This window comes from Sander vitreus, chromosome 17 (assembly GCF_031162955.1).
Source record: "Sander vitreus isolate 19-12246 chromosome 17, sanVit1, whole genome shotgun sequence".
In the NCBI taxonomy this organism is placed as follows: domain Eukaryota; kingdom Metazoa; phylum Chordata; class Actinopteri; order Perciformes; family Percidae; genus Sander; species Sander vitreus.
The window spans coordinates 12,908,992-12,927,980 of NC_135871.1; the positions used below are offsets into that span (position 1 = coordinate 12,908,992).

At 41.1% G+C, this 18,989-nt stretch overlaps 1 protein-coding gene across 1 annotated transcript; it reads left to right on the forward strand.

Moving 5' to 3' along the window:
* The first annotated feature begins 604 nt into the window (after positions 1–604).
* kcnk12 (potassium channel, subfamily K, member 12) lies at positions 605–18,554 on the forward strand. Its single transcript, XM_078273402.1, has 2 exons — positions 605–1,388; positions 17,640–18,554. Exons 1-2 carry the CDS (start codon positions 1,049–1,051, stop codon positions 18,530–18,532), a joined length of 1,233 nt encoding a protein of 410 aa, XP_078129528.1. The 5' UTR covers positions 605–1,048; the 3' UTR covers positions 18,533–18,554.
* The last annotated feature ends 435 nt before the right edge of the window (positions 18,555–18,989 follow it).

Below are 18,989 nucleotides of genomic sequence, written 5' to 3' on the forward strand. Positions count from 1 at the left end.
GTAGCCTACTTCTTTACTCTTCGTGTATGCATCTGTAATGATAATCCAATATATAACCAATTAAAATCTAATTCCAACAGCAGACATTTTGCTGCATAATAAGTAATTTTACTTGTAATACAACTATGCGGGATTTTTACTTGTAATACTGTATTGTTTTGGCTCTGGTTGCAGCTTTGATAAAGTTTTGAAGCATCTTAGTTCAGGAGTATACCTTTGTTTCTGCATTGGTGCCCACGGTGTGCAGAAAGTGAGTAACCAGTGCGCATGGCACAAGGCAACACGGCTGGACTTAAGTGAAAATGTAAATCCTCTGTTAACTGACGACATTCAGTAAGGACGCACGGGGATGCTCCTTTCCCTCAGCCAGGTGCACAACCTAAATGTCTCATTTTATCTGCTGCCCTTCTTCTACAGTGGTGGGATGCTGTCGTCTCCGATTTGTAACGAAGAGATATCTCACCATATAGGACGCAATGTGCCACTCTAACGTCCACATGAAAGCTGCAGCTCTACACTTCTCCAGACCAAGCAAGCCTGAGGTTAGATGACTTTATGTGAGAGCGGGAACGGGCTTTTCCTGCGGTACATAAATCTGTAACTTGCATAATTTCCAGCGTCAGTGAAACATTTTGGTGCAGGGGACCCAGAGGATACTACTACTGCTGCTTGCTTGCACTGCACAAAGAAGCGTGCAGCGCGTCCAGTTGGATTGAAGCTGCAGTCCACTTCACACAAACTGCATTGCCACAACTATAAGAGAACACGTATCCATCGTGAAACAATACGCCGGCAGCTTTTCTTATGAAGTCTTTCGTGGATCTACAGACTTCCATCCACAAGTGGAGAGTTTTTCCATCAGCTACAGATACAATCACTTCACAACTACAATGGGACAACGTGGTGGGCTAAGTAGAGGAAATGTTGCCTATAGAAGTGCAGTGAGAGTGCAGGGAAGTGACTTCCAGAGGACACCTGCAGACGAGTGAATGCCGTCTCCGATGTGGAGCTTGTCGCTGTCCGACGCGCGCGTGGTGCTGAAATTTGGATGATGCCTGGTCAGCGACTGCAAGACTGCCGCTCCTTGCACCTCAACGAGGACAACGGCCGCTTCGCGCTGCTCGCCGTCCTCATCGTACTGTATCTGCTGTGTGGCGCTGCGGTCTTCTCGGCCATAGAGAGGCCTTCGGAGCTGCGGGCTCACGGCCGCTGGAACGGGACGCTCCTCAACTTCAGTGAGACCTTCAACATCAGCCTGCAGGACCTCAACTCCTTTCTGCGGGAGTACGAGGCTGCCATCGCCGCCGGGATCCGGGCTGATGCTCTGAGGCCACGATGGGATTTTACAGGGGCTTTTTATTTTGTTGGAACTGTGGTGTCGACTATAGGTGAGTGATCTATGCAACATTCACTGATTTCCCATTGTGTCCATTTGGTCACAGCCATGGTGTCCTCTAAATACTTGTTGATAAACATGTAGGCCTATGTAACATGTAAACCATATGTAGCCAAGCCCACATGAAGCCTCACAAATAGATGCATAGTAATCAGCTCACACCATTAAGACAGTTATTATTTAGTAGTCATGGGAGTCTAAATTGCTGATCAAATTTGGGAACAAATGCCCTGATAAAGCCACATTTAAGACAAATAAGTATGTTTCATATTAATGTGGCTTCTGTTTGTCAAATAATCATATCATTACTGACAGTCTGGATATCAAAAGCACTGGAGTTGCCATCCCCGTAGGCTGCTTTCTTTCCACTGGCTTACATACAGAATAACAGATTAACATTTTTGTTTTTTCCAGTGTTACATTTTGGCTGTGAGGGACTTTGGCAACAAGGGTGACATCTGACTCGCCTGCCAGGAACGGCACACTCGTCCCTGGCTATAGGACAGCACCCATGGGTGCAGTCTTTTTTGCCACATTATTTCCATTCAAACCAACAGGAATGTCAATGAGAAGCCCCGTCTGCTCCCCCTCATTTAACATTTACTCGTGCGATAGGTCAGAAAAGAGCAAGTGTCCCTTGCAGGGCACCCTGAGGGCCAACAGTGTGGTGCACTGCATGCCTGATGGCTCTAACACCCGCCAACCCCTATGCCCCTCCCTCACTGATGGAGCCACAGTGAGTGAGTGAGTGAGTGAGTGAGTGAGTGAGTGAGTGAGTGAGTGAGTGAGTGAGAACGGGTGAACAAGCAAATTAAGACACTTCAGGTAGTTATTTGAGCTGACAGCTGCTGTCTAACTCTGACCTTGCCCTGAACACACACACACACACACACACACACACACACACACACACACACACACACACACACACACACACACACACACACAATGTACACTGTGATACCTCTGGCGCCTCCTATTAATTGAAAACTGAGGCGAGGACAGTGATAAGGAGAGCTAATGGCTGTACATGGCTGCACAGGGAGAGTTGGATCTACATGAGCAGGAAACCTGTCAGAACTTTATTAACTGTAGACCTGTCATGAACGCTTTGCTACAGTAGATCTCCCACCTTCTGCTCTCAAATACACAAATGCAGAGCTTTCAGGCAGCCTGTGCTCTCAGCTCAACCAGTCACATAAGGGAACCACAGCAGCTGTGTTTGTGAACATGTCTGTGGCAGGTTCAAATCCTTTGTGCTCCAGTTGTCATGCACCAGCAGCAAAGTCATCCCCTGACAAGCGAGATCATTTAAATTGACTCAGCTGCTTGGGAAAAAAAAAGGTGATGTCTCTCTTCAGTATTTATCTTTTTCATATGTGTGCATGGATTTCTGTCTGGATTTCCATCTTGCTTTGATCTCCACCACCCACCATCCCTCCGGCTTGTGTGCTACTTTTTCTGTATGCCTGTGAGCCGATGATATAAAAGGGATTTGGGGGCCTCCCCACACAACTCTTTATCAGAGTAGCATCCCCCTGCGCACTCTAGACACTCCTCCCAAACACTTCTCGCCTCTGACTCTGCTGTGGCAGAGGCTTCAAATCAGCAGTGACACTTTTGCTCCCCTTGATGTGCCTCCACAATATCGCTTTGAAGAATGAAAGTGAAGCCGTGGTCACTTGAGGTTATTGTTTACCAAGAGTTTTGGCCAGATTCAACAGCCACCACATCAAGTGTGGTGTGTAAGAAATACTGCAGGAAACACAAAAAGTAAATTTTAGCTTTTCCTAAAGTATGGTCTAAACAAAGGCAACAAAATATTTTTTTTTTTACATTTTTTCCTCTAATTCTTTAGATCTTTACCTTTTTTTGACGAAAACAATCTCATGTTTAAAATATTTTTTTTTTAGAGCACTCTAAGGACTTGTTGTCCATGTTGGCTTAAAAGTTGACATAGAAAGTTGTCAGCTGACAACAAAACAAGAAATACAATTCCCAAGGTCACAGAATAAGCTTTCAATCTCAACTTTTTTGCCATGCTGGTGGCGTGGATCAAGGGATGGCAATGTTAATCTATTGGTTTGTCGATCAGTCGATCCACCACTTCGGTCTAGACTGAAATATCTCAACAACTATTGGATGTATTGCCATGAAATGTAGTGCAATTGTCCATGGTGCCCAGAGAATGAATGGTACTCACTTTCCTCTGACTTTTCCTCTATCGCCATTTGAAATGTTTCAACAACTATTAGGCCTAGATGGATTACCATGTAATTTGGAACACAATTTTAATTTGTCCAATTTATGACTAAATACCTGCAAAACTAATGGCATCCCCATCAGCCTCAGCTGTACTTTTTGTGCATGCTAACATGCTAAACTAAAATAGTGACCAAGGTAAACATTACTTATTATTACACACATGGATGTATAAGGTGCATTGTATATATATATATATATATGTATATATATATATATATATATGTATATATATATGTATACATATATATATATGTATATATATGTATACATATATATATATGTATATATATATTGCAAAACAGTCTATTACTACTCTTTGTATATGTACAATTTTCCCAAAGCTATTTTTATTTGCATGACGATGAGTGGGAGAAACACTAATGCACAATGTGCAGTGGGTCGCACACAATGCAGATGCAAACTTGCAAGCTAGAAAACTTTTTGGGCTTTTGTGCTTGGCAATTATTTATTAGTTCACTTTATACAAGTGAGCCACAGAGTTGCTAGTGTGGTTGTAGACTCTCTTCTTGTTAAAGCGTTGGATTGAAGAGTTTTTGTCTACATCCAACTCTTGCTGTTGTCCTGCCCTACATTTCCAGACACAGCTTTACTGTTTGCATGCTCATTAAAGAGGGCACAAGAGTCTGCTCTGTAAACAGAATTGCTATTAATAGAAAAGCTATTTATAACTCTCAAGGCTGGTTGATAGCTGCCGACTGCCAATTAGGACAGCTCTCTGCAGCCGTTTGAGGGCCTTAGGTCTCCTTGTAAGTTAAGATGACATTTTGGAGAAATACTTTGTCAGTTTTGAAGTGCTTACAGGGGGGATAATCACAGAATCAGTTGTACGTAGTGATGGCTGTCTGATCTGAGACGTTTAACTTGTTGAGATTAGGGCAGGTTATCGTTTAAAAAGTTTCAAAACCAGTACCGATACCAATACTGTGACTTCGATACCGTTCCTGAACGTTAATTTTTTCGATACCAATTTTATAAAATCCATTTCAACAAAAAGAAATGACACAAATACGGCACCAGTCCTTTATTTTTCAGCTCCTACTATGTGAGCCCTGTCTCTGTGCCTAACAGAGTTTTTCCTGCAGGACTACGACATGTAACGTTAGACAGCCAATCCCAAACATTATTAGATCTTGGTAGAAGAACGCTTCTTGCTTATTGGCTCACTGACGATGATGAGATTTACTCCTTAGGTATTGACATTTGGTATTGATTGACGAGGCATTTTTCGATACTAAGGAGACAATTCGGTCGGTGTCGAAAAATTATTGAATTCTGTACCCAGCCCTAGTTGAGATTGCGTGAGACAAGCCAGTTAGGGCAGTTAGTTGTTCTGCAGATTTAATATTCATGGCTATTTATTCCTGGGGATCAACTCTGTCCTGCCTTTCTTTGCTCCTGGCAGACACTGCAGCTTCTAGATTCAATCCACTCATATCCACCCACTCAGAGAAGTCACAAAGGCAGACAAGGCAAATAGGACAGTTTAACAAACTGCACAATACAGACCCACATGCCATGAGGTGTGATTTAGCATACATGCAGTCCATAACTTGCAAAATGAGAGTAAATGTCAGAGGAGTTAAGAGAAGATAAAATCCTGCTAAACTCCAGCTGTAAAGCGCTGTGCTGCAGGAAGATGACAGGGCGTTCTGCTGTCCTCAGGACACACTGGGACAGGCATTGTCTCTTCTCTCACAAACTGCTGATGTTTACAGCTTGTCCTGCTGCCCTTAAGTGGCCTGACACATAACGTATGAACAATATTAACAGCATAAACTAAACAGTAGAGTAGCATGTGTGTCATTGCTTTTTGTAGAGGTGTTGTTGTGTACACTTCCTTTAGCTGGATTTGTCCAGTCAGTTCTGTATTAAATGGACTTAGCTTGTAGGAACAGTAGTTTGACATTTGACCATAGCAACCTCATTAAGCTACTGTAATATATGCACGGTCTATAACCTGAGAACACAGTGCAAGAGTGTAACTTCCCTACAGATTTAGCCAAATCTGGGCAAATAGTGTCAGTGAAAGGACTTTTAAGTTTGAAATATGATAGACAGTCAGTTAACATTTTGCTGTAAAAGCTAAGACCCGGTGCCAAAACCCATAACTTTGCAGAATTTGTCCAGCTGTGTTTGGGACATCACATTTATGTGCAAAAATTTGATTTCATTTTATAGCTTCCACATCAGGCAAATCCGTGTTACCCCACAGCGAAGATGCCACATCCTGCTAAATGAAATGAACCTCAACACCTTAATATAGTCAGTCTCACTACAAATGTTACATGTTCAGCAGAGACTACAGAGTCCTGTTAATGAACAATAGCTCTGTCCTCCACTACAGGAGGTAAGAGAGGACATGCGGCAATTGGTTGTCAGGTTTTGTATTCTCGTTATTACAAAATAATGATCTTGTATTCTCAACGTAAAAAGCATTGCTTTGCCACGTTCAAAGAGTAATTATTCGAGATCACACAAATGCATTCTGACAATATATTCAGTTCATAAAGCGAGTATGTTATGATAAAGAATTTTTTTATTTTGTTAACTGAAGAAAACTACAAGCTTGTTATGTCATGATCGCAAGGAAAGATTTAGAAAAATGATAATCACACAGTCCTTGCCCTCATTGTGCAGTGTAAAGTAAACAATCAGTCCTAATGGTTTAGTGGGTGTTCTCTTCCTTGTCTTCTTGTGGCAATTTAAAAAGTGCTGATCTGGCAGCAGAGTCTCAAACACTTGCGACTATTACACGCTTGTCTGACCTGGGCCCATGTATCTGGGATGAAACTGCAAATCAGATCTGTTCTCTGTACTGTGCTGTACTGCACCTTGTAATTCTTGAGTCTCTGAGGTTGCAAGACAATGTCACCTCAGACTGGCAGAGCGTGCGTTTGGCATTTAAGCAGTTTGAAATGTCACGTGAAAGACTCCATGGATTTCTGAAGGCAGGCTGTGTTTCTGCTTTGATGTCGTGTTCGTATTTAGATTAACCGCTCTGTGCTGCCTCGCTGGGACAAAACCATCTGTGTTGTTGTTACTGTTGGTGTATGTTATGAGTGTGCTTACAGGAGGTGGGTGGGAAAGGTTTGCAATCTGTGAAAGCAGACTCGTCAATGCACAGCGATGTTTGTTCTTGCCTTCTGTCTCTCATTTCAGCACTGTTGCTGTCCCATACAGTGTTGACTCCTGTCTAACATCAATCTGAAATCTAACTACTTTGCTCCTCTGTTTATCACTACAGTGCACTCACTTATCGGGATTCACTCCTTCAATTATTATGATCTCTTTACACAGAGTGTTTCTGTGGGACAAAATAGAGTCTGATCATATTACACAAGCAGTGCATTACATAATGAGATGAAGATCACTTTATAGTTCGTTTAACAGAACCATTTTTGAAGCAGGTCAATCTCTATTCCTTACCTTGTCTCTGCTGCCGTCATTTTTTCCCTCTCTTCTCTCTTTAGAACTCCCGGGCTGCGCTGTGAAATCACTGACTCAGAGGAAATGTCACTGTTAAAAATGGAGAACAGAGGGCCTTCAGTCACATGAAAGGCACCAGGGGTCTCTTTAGATTGTGTGCAGTTCAGACGCTCAGCAAAACAATTCCCAATGAGGAAGTAGAGCCAAACTGCACCACTGCTGCATAGATGTTCCAGAAGACTGTCTAAATGAATCGAGTTGCTGTGCAATATACCTAATTTCTGTCTTAAAGCTGCACTAAAACTATTTTTGTATTAACATTGTAAAAAAAAGCCTGTCTGCATTTTACTGCCCACTTGTTAAAGCAACACTAAAGCACTTTTCCCGCTTCAGTCCCCCTAAAGGTTGGAAGCGGAATTGTCCATTACCGTTGTCTCTTTTGAACTACAGATCGGCTACCCGATCTGGCAAACTTGCATAATGTAATGTAATGTAATGTAATGTAATGGACAATTCCGACCTGTAGGGGGACCGAAGCGGGAAAAGTGCTCTAGTGTTGCTTTAACTATTTTTGTTCACTCTCACCGTTCTCACCAACCTTGTTTCTAGCCGCAGCAGGCAGCCTCAAAGTAATTCACCCAAGTCATTAGGATACAATGAATGTTTGTACAAAATATCATGGCAATCCATCCAATAGTTGTTGAAGTATTTCAGTCTGGACCAAAGTGGTGGACCGACAGACCATCATAAATATCCCTAGAGCCATGCTGCTGGCATGGATGCAAACTGGTAAATGCATGAACAATGAATTATTTAAAAAATGACACTGTTGAATGCAATCCAGCAATTCCAGATAACACACAGCTGCTTGAAAAACAATTTCTCTCCTTACTGTGTGTGTGTGTGTGTGTGTGTGTGTGTGTGTGTGTGTGTGTGTGTGTGTGTGTGTGTGTGTGTGTGTGTGTGTGTGGTGTAGGGCAAACCTGCTGAGGAGCACTGGCTTCAATAAATCCCCTGTGCACACCTCTGCGCTCTGTCACAGCGGGTCATAAATCTGCCCTGACTTGCTAAAGCACACATTTGCCTACGTACACCCGTACGCTAACTCACAGACTCAAATAATCATGGCCAAGTGATACCAAGATCATTTTAGAGAACACAGCAGATTTGCTGGGCTTCCTGCTCCTCCTCAAACTGATTAGCATTTCACTGATTCTGCTCTTAAAAAGAGAGAATAAACTACTGTGTGTGTGCTCATTGCACTCTGCAGTCCTCTGACTTGCTTCCTATCAGGGCTAATGTCGACAGCCATTTTAAATTATTTACTGGTGTATATATGTTGATTATCATCAGTTTTTCCTACGACCCGATTTGCGTTGTTGCTGACATAAATGCTGACTTGCAGCTACAAGAGTTTCAACTTTCCCCATAAGCACAAAAGTTTTTTGGATTGGTTGGCAACCTTTGACGCAGTAAAATCCCAGTTGAATGTGTCATCATGTTGCAGAAAGCCTGCAGATTCCACTTCTGCCCCAGCAGAACATTTATCTGCATCTCAAAGTGGTGTATATAAATAGTTTTCAATGTTAATAAGCTTACAGCAAGTTGGCGTACAGTGTGATTTGGCAGCTGTCCATCTTTCTCTGAGGGGCTGCTTGTGTGAGAGCAGAGAGACACAGGAGGACACGCTGCATTATTGTATATTTCAACTGCCTAAATGCAAACAGCATGCTGAAATACTGTATATGCAAAATAGTCACATTTCAGATTTGAGATTAATCAAATCCTCTCATACCTCCTGATAAAATCACGTTCCTTTGAGCCTCAGTCAAAACTTTCTGATACTAGTCATGAGAGACACATGGGCTTTGAGCATGACCTTAAATCAGTAAGATGCTTCATCATTAGGATTAGATTACAAGATGAAAACATTGACAGAGCACTACGTCATCCGTGGAGCTTCAGATCATGGGCGGCATACTAGTGGGAGTCATTGCATATTACACATCTGCCTTCAAAAGAGAAATGACAAAAATGAAATGGCAATTCAAACATTAGAGATTGTTAAAAAATTGGAAACTAGATGCAGTGTGGGCCACTCATGTTGAATTCTTCATACACCAATCTGTTTGGATTAGAGGAAACACAACCGCACTCCTTTATTTCAATAAAACTGTGTGAGATTCTCAGAGAATCCACACTAGCCACTGTGCAGATCAGCTGGACTCCAGCCAGCACAATCATTTAAATCATTCAAGTAAATGAATCAATAAATCAAGTAGCAGACATACTTCTCAGCCTATTGCCACTTAGTCACACATTTATTTGGCATACATTTGTGAAACAATTATTATCCCTGGAAAATACCAGGACAACACTGAAAGCGTTGAAATGCATTTATGTTGTCCTCACGCCAGCATTCACAAATAATTCAGCTACCTCCAGGCTGGCAGCCTCTGGCAGAGTCTCAGACTCATAGTGGGCATATTCAGTTAATAGAAAGTAAAATATAATTTAAGTGTGAGCAACAGAGCATTGCCTCTTTATTTCTCTGAGGCAGCTTGCTGTGGTTTGTCTGCGATTCAGGATCATTATTGCAGCTGTCACTGACAGGAACCAGAGTTTTGCCTAGCCTTACATTTCAGGGACTTGTGCTCTGACATTATCAGTAATGAAAAAACATTAAATTGAAAAGCTGCTGAATGTCAAGCATTCATTTCCTGCTGCCATCTGATTTGACTGTTTTTGTGTGATGGCTAAAAATCAACATATACAGTGCATTTAATGTAGCATTACCATTATACTGTATGAGCACCAAATCTGTATTATCTATTATGCTGAACATGGAGGCTTATCACACTGATCTGAGAGTGACAGTGTTTCAAAAGCTCCACCTGGACAGGTGTGTTTACTTTGGGGAATAATACAAGAGGGCTTGTAGCTAAGGTTTTAGTCAAACATTGACTTTGCATACAGTACAAGATAATAGGACGCACAAGGACATTCAGCCTTGAAATCATTTGGGGAGAAGCTAATAATCTGACGAGAGAATGACTCCTCAGCCACATAAAAGGACAAAACCTGTGTAACTGTTTGCAGATGGACTATAAAGCCACATGAATCTTGATTTTAATTTTGTTTATTTAGGCACCTAACTGTAAAACTGCATAACAGTGGACTCCATGTGTCTTTTCAGTTCTTTTACAATTCTGTGAAGATGAAAAACAGATCGAAAAAATGAAGAAAACTATATTGCATGTTGGTGCAGAGCCAAAGACAATGCAGCATATTTCTTTGACAACAAATCAATGCAGACAGCGGCGGAGTCATCAATCCTCCTGGCTGTCTTTGCCGGTGAATTAAGTACTGAGATACAATTTAAAATACTGGACTCGATTCAGATACGGAGGAGCCAAACAAATCACAAAATGAGAAAAAGATATTTTAGATTGTTTAATTAAACAGGTTTGTGTTGCTCTGTAGATGTTAGCTTGTTACTTCTAACAGTGAGTACATGTCTGAGCTGTTACTCGTGCATTTTATATCTGTATCGACTGGCTTTAATGACTATTACCTACATGTCACCTCAGTCCATTATTTCTAATTATTATACAGTCATGTGTAACACACAATAGTCATTATCAATACTTTGACATGCAGAACAAATATCATTAATGTATCGCCTATATTGTGTGTGTGGATGAGCTGGTTGTGAAAGTCAAAGTCACATTGTTTTGCCTCAGGGCCCCATAGATTTATTGTTGCATTTGTCGGCTTTGTTTTTTTAATTGTTTAATTTTTTTTATATTACTATGGCCCTTTGTTTAACTTGTGCATGCAGTGCACAGACACAACAATGTAGCTGCATCTCAATGATGTATGTGACCTATTCTATCATCTGCTTTTTGTAAAACTGGCAGCATAGTGTGAATGTTCCTATTAATATCCAGTCTGCCAGTAATCCTGGCAGCTCCTCAGCAGATGGTATGGTGAGGATGTGTCAGGTCTGGCCATGTTGCTGCTTCCTCAGCCCTCTGTCCTCTCCGCAGACCCCTGCCATGCCACCCCATGACAAATGATTTCCTCTTCGTCACAGAAACACAGTCATCAGAGGGACGTGGCGTTTTCTGGTGACGCTCCATTCAGGCCAATTTAAGAGTATTCCCACCAGTGGCTTGACTGGGAGCTTGCTTTTAAGCTCATTAATTGGGGACATAGGGAGGCCATAAGAGGCAAAGAATAGATTTTTGGTTTGCAAAACAGTCACATAATGAATCTTTGGGACCATTGTCAGGCCATCTGGGAGTTGTGTGGGGGGATGACCTTCAGATCCAATACTGCTCAGAGAGTCAGGTGAATGTACATGTGTCCTTCATTCAAAGACAAACATGATTGATTGCTTTTAGCTATCCTTTTTTCTCATGTGGCTATCTATTTTGGAGCTTTGGCCCATTTGAACTGGCTCTGCTGTATATTTCTCCTGTATTGTGTTGTTGATTCGTTTTGACTTTCCTTATATTCCCTCAATTATAAGCTGAACTCACTAACGCTAAAAGCAGACCTCTCTAACATGAGACTGAAATGTGCTTCACTTTTGATGCTATTTTCCAGGAAAGTGAATCAATATTTCTTTTTCAGGATACTTTGTTCTGTAAAAGGTGCTGCTTTGCCACCAAGATGAGCTCTTTGAAAACTGCAATAACTCTACTACACATACCAAGTAATAAGAAGGTTCTTTTTTTAATCAACAGTTTAATAATGTATCCTCACCAGTTGGACTGTTCACAAATGTTTCCTTTTAGAAATGGTGTGCATAAACTGCCATTTTAAGTCTGGTAATATTCTATATTTTCTTATTGTCAACAAACCCCATGTAAAAGCCAAAACCAACAACAAATTGATCCCTCCTAACAAGTATTGCCTGTGTAGCCAAAGCTTAATGTGGCTTATTCCTCTGCGCCCTCAGGCTACATTGTTGTCCAAAAAATATTAAAAATACATCAAGAAGCCACACCATACTGGGTGACATGTTCCTTCATTAAGATGAACATGAGTACTGTAGTTTATTTTGAGTCAAACACTGTCCAGCTGCCCTAAATACTCACTAGAAATATCACAAACAAATATAATTTTGCTTTTACTAAAGATTAAACTATATATTTGCTGAATATTTTTTCGGGCCACTTGGGGGCAGCAGAAACAAACTAAGTACAACACATTATCATTTCTAGTTGATATGGTGAACTTACTAGCAAACATTTGCTTATTGATAGCCTAGAAATCTAGAGGCACCCTAGCGGCAGCAAATGTAATTTGCAGCCAGGGGGTCTAGCAACTCTCCGTTGGCTTGCGAGCTGGAAAAACCAAACTCTGGCCGGGCCAATCACAATGTGTATAGAGTCGGTGGGCGGGCTTATGGCTGCTGCTGCTGGCGAACAGCGGCCTTTCGAATCGGCTTTGGCCGCGACTCTGGAAGACTTGGAGTTAAGCTTTTCTTTGAGAAAAGAACAAAGAACGGCGCTAAAGTCATTCTTAAAAAAGGAAGATGTGTTCGGAGTTTTGCCGACCGGATACGGCAGAAGTTTAATCTATCAACTAGCTCTGCTACCTTCTTTGTTGCTCTGCTTGGTTGTAGCGCAATCCTATTGCATGCAGAGAGAATTTGAAAGACAACCGTTTATCCCGCCCCTCGGATTGATCCCTGCCAATGGTGAGTTCCAACATCTTGATGTGGGTCTGGCTTGTCAGGCTAGCTTATTGACACATCCAGCAGACACAGAGAAACATTATCTTTTATTTGGAGTCTGTTTCTGGCTACCTGGCAAATGTAAGTCCAATATTTACTTATTGTCAACTCCTGAGGGAAATTTCTCTTTACATGGGATTTGTTGACATATAAATAGAATATTGCCAGTTCCATCCATTTCCACTTATGAAAATGGCTTAACATATGTGTTTGTATATGTATGTTTGTATTCTTATTGGGAAATAACTTCTACTGTCTCATTGTTTTCATACACAGACTGCTATTAAACAAACAAAGCACAATTTAACATATCTTGCCAGCGGATATGTCCCTCTGCCATACTAGGAGAGTTAGAACAGTGCACTTTATATATTTAGATTGAATAGCTGCTGTTAACTCCATTGTGCTGCAGACTTTTCAAGTAATGAAACAGCTGTTGAGTGTTGTAGATTTTGACCAGGTCTCCTTCACCCTTTGGTGTAAAACCTGATGATTGATTACTGTTTAGTGGCAAGTTATAATGGCGAGTGGTATTACTGAGTGTAGCAAGCAAATGCAGTGCAGAGTCCATCAATACTACTATTAGCAACACTGAGTAATTTGTGCTATTTGTTTAGGTCCTGGCTACTACAAAACATAATGGGCCATTGTAATTTGCCATTGGACTGTAATGAGAGCTGCTCGGTCTAAACTGTGTCGACTCTGTGATTACTGCTGAGTACATTTGATTTGAAATTGACCCCTGCTGATCAAATCTGACCATAACCCTGTGATCACTACAGTTTAGGAACAATGTATTTTCATCCGCCCACAGTCTGATCAACATTAGAGCATCTTCTTCTTCTTCTCTCAAAACTGTCAAGCGCTAATTAATGGATACTAATGGCACCATTTCCATCATGTTCCTTCTGGTTGAATCTCTAGTGTGTGATTATGTGTGCAAGCATCATTAGCCGTTAGAGCGTAACATCATTTTCTATGTTGAGTTGAGAATACTGTATTTAATGTTAATGAATAAATATTCCCAGGGATCTGATTTAATTGGATTAGCACCCATATGATATCCTGCCATATGAAGTTCTGCTGAATTAAATGACTCATTTTGGCTTGGACACAGTGGAAAGAATAAAGTCTTCACTAAGGTCAGTAGCAGCAGCAGCAGCAGGATCATTGGTCTGGAGTGGAGACTATGTAACAATTAAGAGTTTTAAAGTCCTTGTGAGTAAAGTCACAAAGACAGTGTTTTTTTTTAGCTTGCCTGCCTTTTGCTTTCTATTATTGTTCTGTTTTCCCAAATGTTGATCTTGACACAGTAGTCTGGAGTAATGGCTCTGAAATGCTACACTGAATCAATGCCTGGTGCCTTTTCCTCTCTTAGGTAATTTACTTGGTAATGAGAGAAGGTGCGGAAAACTGTCTCTGTGCCCACTGAGAAGATGTAATCTGTTTTTTTTCTTCCTATTATTCAGTTGGGTTAAAAAGACTTGGGCTGCTAATTAATTAACTATGAAATAGGGCTTAATCACTGCCCTTCACCTTTCTGTTACCCAAATGTCTGTTACTTAAAGGAGAATTCCGGTCGATTTCAACACGTAGTTCTATTGTTTGTAAATTTGGAGTGCTGTCAGTAGCGAGAAAAGAAAACAATCGGTGTTGCCTACACCGTGTTATCCTGCTAACGTTAGCACCCAGGAGGCTGAAACAGGGCAAGTTTTAAACGTGCTTTTAGCCTCTTAACATGTTTGAAATGTCATTACAAGTGCCTACCCATGTGAAGTGATTCCTTCCGAGTGAACATAGTAAATCTGACTGCAGTAGATGTGAACAAAATGCATAAAAGTTGTGCTAATTCAGCTCTGTTTAGTTCAGGTGTTGAGACGGCAAGACTTAGGGACCGTCTACAAACTACAACCGAAACCGAAAAGAGATACAACAAAAATAACTTGTCTCCTGCTAGTTGTACTACAGCACTTACTTACGTACTTAAAAATAAGCATATGCCTATTTTTGAAAATATTTTTGCATCTCTTTTCGGTGTTGTAGTTTGTAGACAGTCCCTAAGTCTTGCCATCTCAACACTGGAACTAAACAGAGCTGAATTAGCAGAACTTTTATGCATTTCTTTCACATCTAATGCAGTCAGATTCACTATGTTCACTCAGAAGGAATCACTTCACATGGGTAGGCACTTGTAATGACATTTCGAACATGTTAAGAGGCTAAAAGCACATTTAAAACTTGCCCTCTTTCAGCCTCCTGGGTGCAAACTGTAGCAGGAGGATAACACGGTGTAGGCAGCACCGATTGTTTTCGTTTTTCTCGCTACTGACAGCACTCTTTTTACTCTCAATTTACAAACAACAGAGCTACGTGTTGAAATCTACTGGAATTCTCCTTTAACTTTACAACTATCTTTGACTAAACCAGATCATTCAATGCCTGGTTGGTTTAAGGCCGTAAGGTGTGTGTATATGTGTGGACATGTGGGGGCATAGTCCCTCTTGTCTCTATAAAACAATCTGTATCAATCAGTTTTGATCTAAATGACCTGGCTTGTCAACAGAAAACCCACAGGAGAGTGGTTTTCAGGGCCAGAGATAAGGTCAAAAAAGCCATTTTGGCTATCATAAAGGAAGTATTAACTTGATATTGATGCCATTTATTACTTGACAAAGATGGTTATAGAGGAGTTGGTGAAAAAAGTGGGGGAAAAGCGCTGCCCTAATGCTCTCAGAAGACTGAAATGCAGGATAGCCATGATGGAAAAATCACTTAACCTCGGCCTAGAAGTGAACTGGTTGATCTTTCAGCACGATTTTATTTGTTGACAAATAGACCATCTGCTGTTCTGTGGAGAAGGGGGGGAAATGACAACGTGTGTGTGTGTGTGTGTGTGTGTGTGTGTGTGTGTGTGTGTGTGTGTGTGTGTGTGTGTGTGTGTGTGTGTGTGTGTGTGTGTGTGTGTGTGTGTGTGTTTGTGTGTGTGTACACATAAGAACAGCAAATTTATAGTGAAGAAGAATATGTGTTACAGGTTTTAGAATATAGATTGATATTTTGTGATGATAAAATCAAGTATGGCCTGACAAATGAGATCTCTCAAGGGTCACAAGATTATAAGAATATATATATATATATATATATATAATAGAACAATAATATTTATGTTGCACAATATTATATATTATATTATATATTTGTTTTTTCTGACTTGACTTGACTTTGTGATTTTTAGCATGGCTCTAGCAATGGCAAAATTGGTCTTTCGGCCGATCCTCCCTTCTGGTCCAGACTGAACAAATATTGGATGGTTTGTTTGTACAGACATTTATGGTTCCCATAAGAAGAATCCTACTGACTTTGGTGCATCACATATGGAGCTACTAGCATGACTGTAGACTATATACTATATAGTCTTGTATCATGTGAAATACTGGATATTTCGGTTGAAACAGTTCAAGTAGGAAACGTCACTCTTTGGTTGGACTGTTTACAGCAAATGTCCACACTATGGCCATAACCTGTAATGAGGGGAGGAAAAATACATTATTCTAAGGCGTCACAAGCAATGCAGGTTTCTGTAACGGCTATAGGCTAAACCATACATTAATTTCTGTCAAATATTGAGCTAAATAATCTTTTCTTAATTATTTTTACACCTCCTTTTAAGTAAAAGTGGCAGCCTTCTTGCAGTTGTGGTTCTGAAATAATTTATAACATGATTTAATCTTATAGAGGAAACAACGTTGTGCTCAAATACCAAGACACTCATCAGCTAATGTTAATATCAGAGCTGCGTGGTAGCTGCAAAGTCAGAGCTGCACCTGTGACGCTCCTAGAGATTGAGAAGTGCTCCTTCAACATGCAGCAGAATCCATAAACATCCTCTCCTCTCCTTTCCTCTCATAACCCCTTCCCCAGCTGGAACACTCAGTCTAATTGACTAAGAAATCCAAAGATAGCAGGAAGCCAAACCACACAGCCGAGAGAAAAAAACATATTCTGAAGGCTTACCTAAGCTTTTTCCTGGCATTCTCCTCCCCTCAATATAACCCAGAAGTCCTTGTTTTTACAGTCCCACCAACAGCAATAAACACAGCATGTACATCCAGTATTACATGGCTTTACATAATGCAAATTAAAAAAAAAATAGTTTATATATTATCCTATACTATATATATAAAATATGCTAATATTGTCTTACCTTATAACAGTATACTATTTCAATTTTCTGAATTCATGATATTGAACACATTCAAATCTATGCATTCAGTGAAAGATGGTACTTTACATTGCCATTGGGCATTTCTTTAGAGTGTCTTCCAGATGCCAAACATTTCATTTATTTTGGTTTACTGCTAATAAATGTAATGCTGTTTTTTTAGATTAGTGCCCATGTTGTTATTTTCCCTTTGCTCTCTTCATTTGCAATAAAAGCATTGTTTTTTAATTATCCCACAGTCAATTTTTTATTGTCCTCTTTTATTACTATGACTTATCATCTTCCAGAGAAAGCATTACAGTCTTGTATTATCACAAATCATTATCCAGTATTTTCTGCACTCCACTCAATCCCCTCTTTTACATTGTTTTTATGGGACAAAAAAATACATTAGAAAACCTCATTTAGATTTGAGATTGTTCTGCTTTCAAGCATCGCTTCCCTTGTCTCCAATAAGAGATGTAACTTCTTGTGAGGAATCTGAAGTGATCTTATAGGTGAAAATGTGTTTTTGGCCTCAGTTAGGGGACTTATTGTCTGATATCTCTCTTCTGTCTTTGCAGGTTTTGGGATGACAACGCCTGTGACAGTTGCAGGCAAGGTGTTCTTGATCTTTTATGGGCTTCTGGGATGTGCTGCCACCATCCTCTTCTTTAACCTCTTCCTGGAGCGCATCATCACACTGCTGGCTGTGGTAATGAAGGCGGTGAGGGAGCGTCGAATTAGGAACAGTGGTCTACTCCCACCAGGCATCCGCCATGACTTCTCAGCCTACTCCCTCCCCGGCTGGAAACCCTCCGTGTACCACGTGATGCTGATTCTCGGCCTGTCAGCCATCACTATCTCCTGCTGTGCATCAGCCATGTATACCCCCGTTGAGGGCTGGCCGTACTTAGACTCACTTTACTTCTGCTTTGTCACCTTCAGCACCATTGGATTTGGGGATTTTGTCAGCAGTCAGAGCGCAGCTTACGAATACCAAAGCCTCTACAGAGTGGCCAATTTCCTCTTAATTTTAATGGGTGTGTGCTGCATCTACTCACTCTTCAATGTCATCTCTATTGTCATCAAGCAGGTGCTCAACTGGATTCTGGAGAAAATGAGCTGCTTGTTTTGCCAACGCTGCAATAAAGCCAGCGCCCTCCTGGGCAGACGCAATGCCATCCGCCCAGGCTCCAAGGGTCGCCAGGGTCGACTTGGCCATCCGTCTGACTCAGATGGACCTTGTGATAGTGATACTGAGGGACGCAGACTATCAGGGGAGATGATCTCTATGAAAGACTTAGCAGCCTCTAACAAGGTGTCACTGGCCATCATGCAGAAGCAGCTGTCTGAGTCGGCCAATGGATATCCCAGGACAGTCTGTGGCAGCTCACGCCATAATGGTTTCTCTGGGGGGGTTGGCGCCCTCGGTATCATGAACAACAGGCTGGCAGAGACGAGTAACTCCAGGTAGAGGACACAGTGAGATAGGAATTAGGGGAACTCTTGATTCTCATACTGTGTAACAAACCCTGAGGTTGATCGCCATAGAAACAAACCAAGGCTTTTGAGATGGAATGCCAGTGTAACTTGTTACGCATGATACAATTTTTTTGGATACTTTTGGTTGGAATTACAAGCCTGTGTTGATAATACAGGTAATGATGGTGATGGTTCTGGTGATGATTTGATGATGATGGCACGAGAGAACCACAGATTCAACAAAAGAACATGAGTTGATCTGGAAGCGTGGGGAGTGGCCACCCATCACCCATTACATTAACCTCAAACCCAACCCAGAACAAATCACTGAGATGTCAGTGTTAGTCTGCAGAGGTCTGTTATATATGCTCAATATATCAGACTTATACAAATGAAATGATGTGCTGTTAGGGGAAGCATACAGTGCAATCTTCATCGTGTTGGTCTTT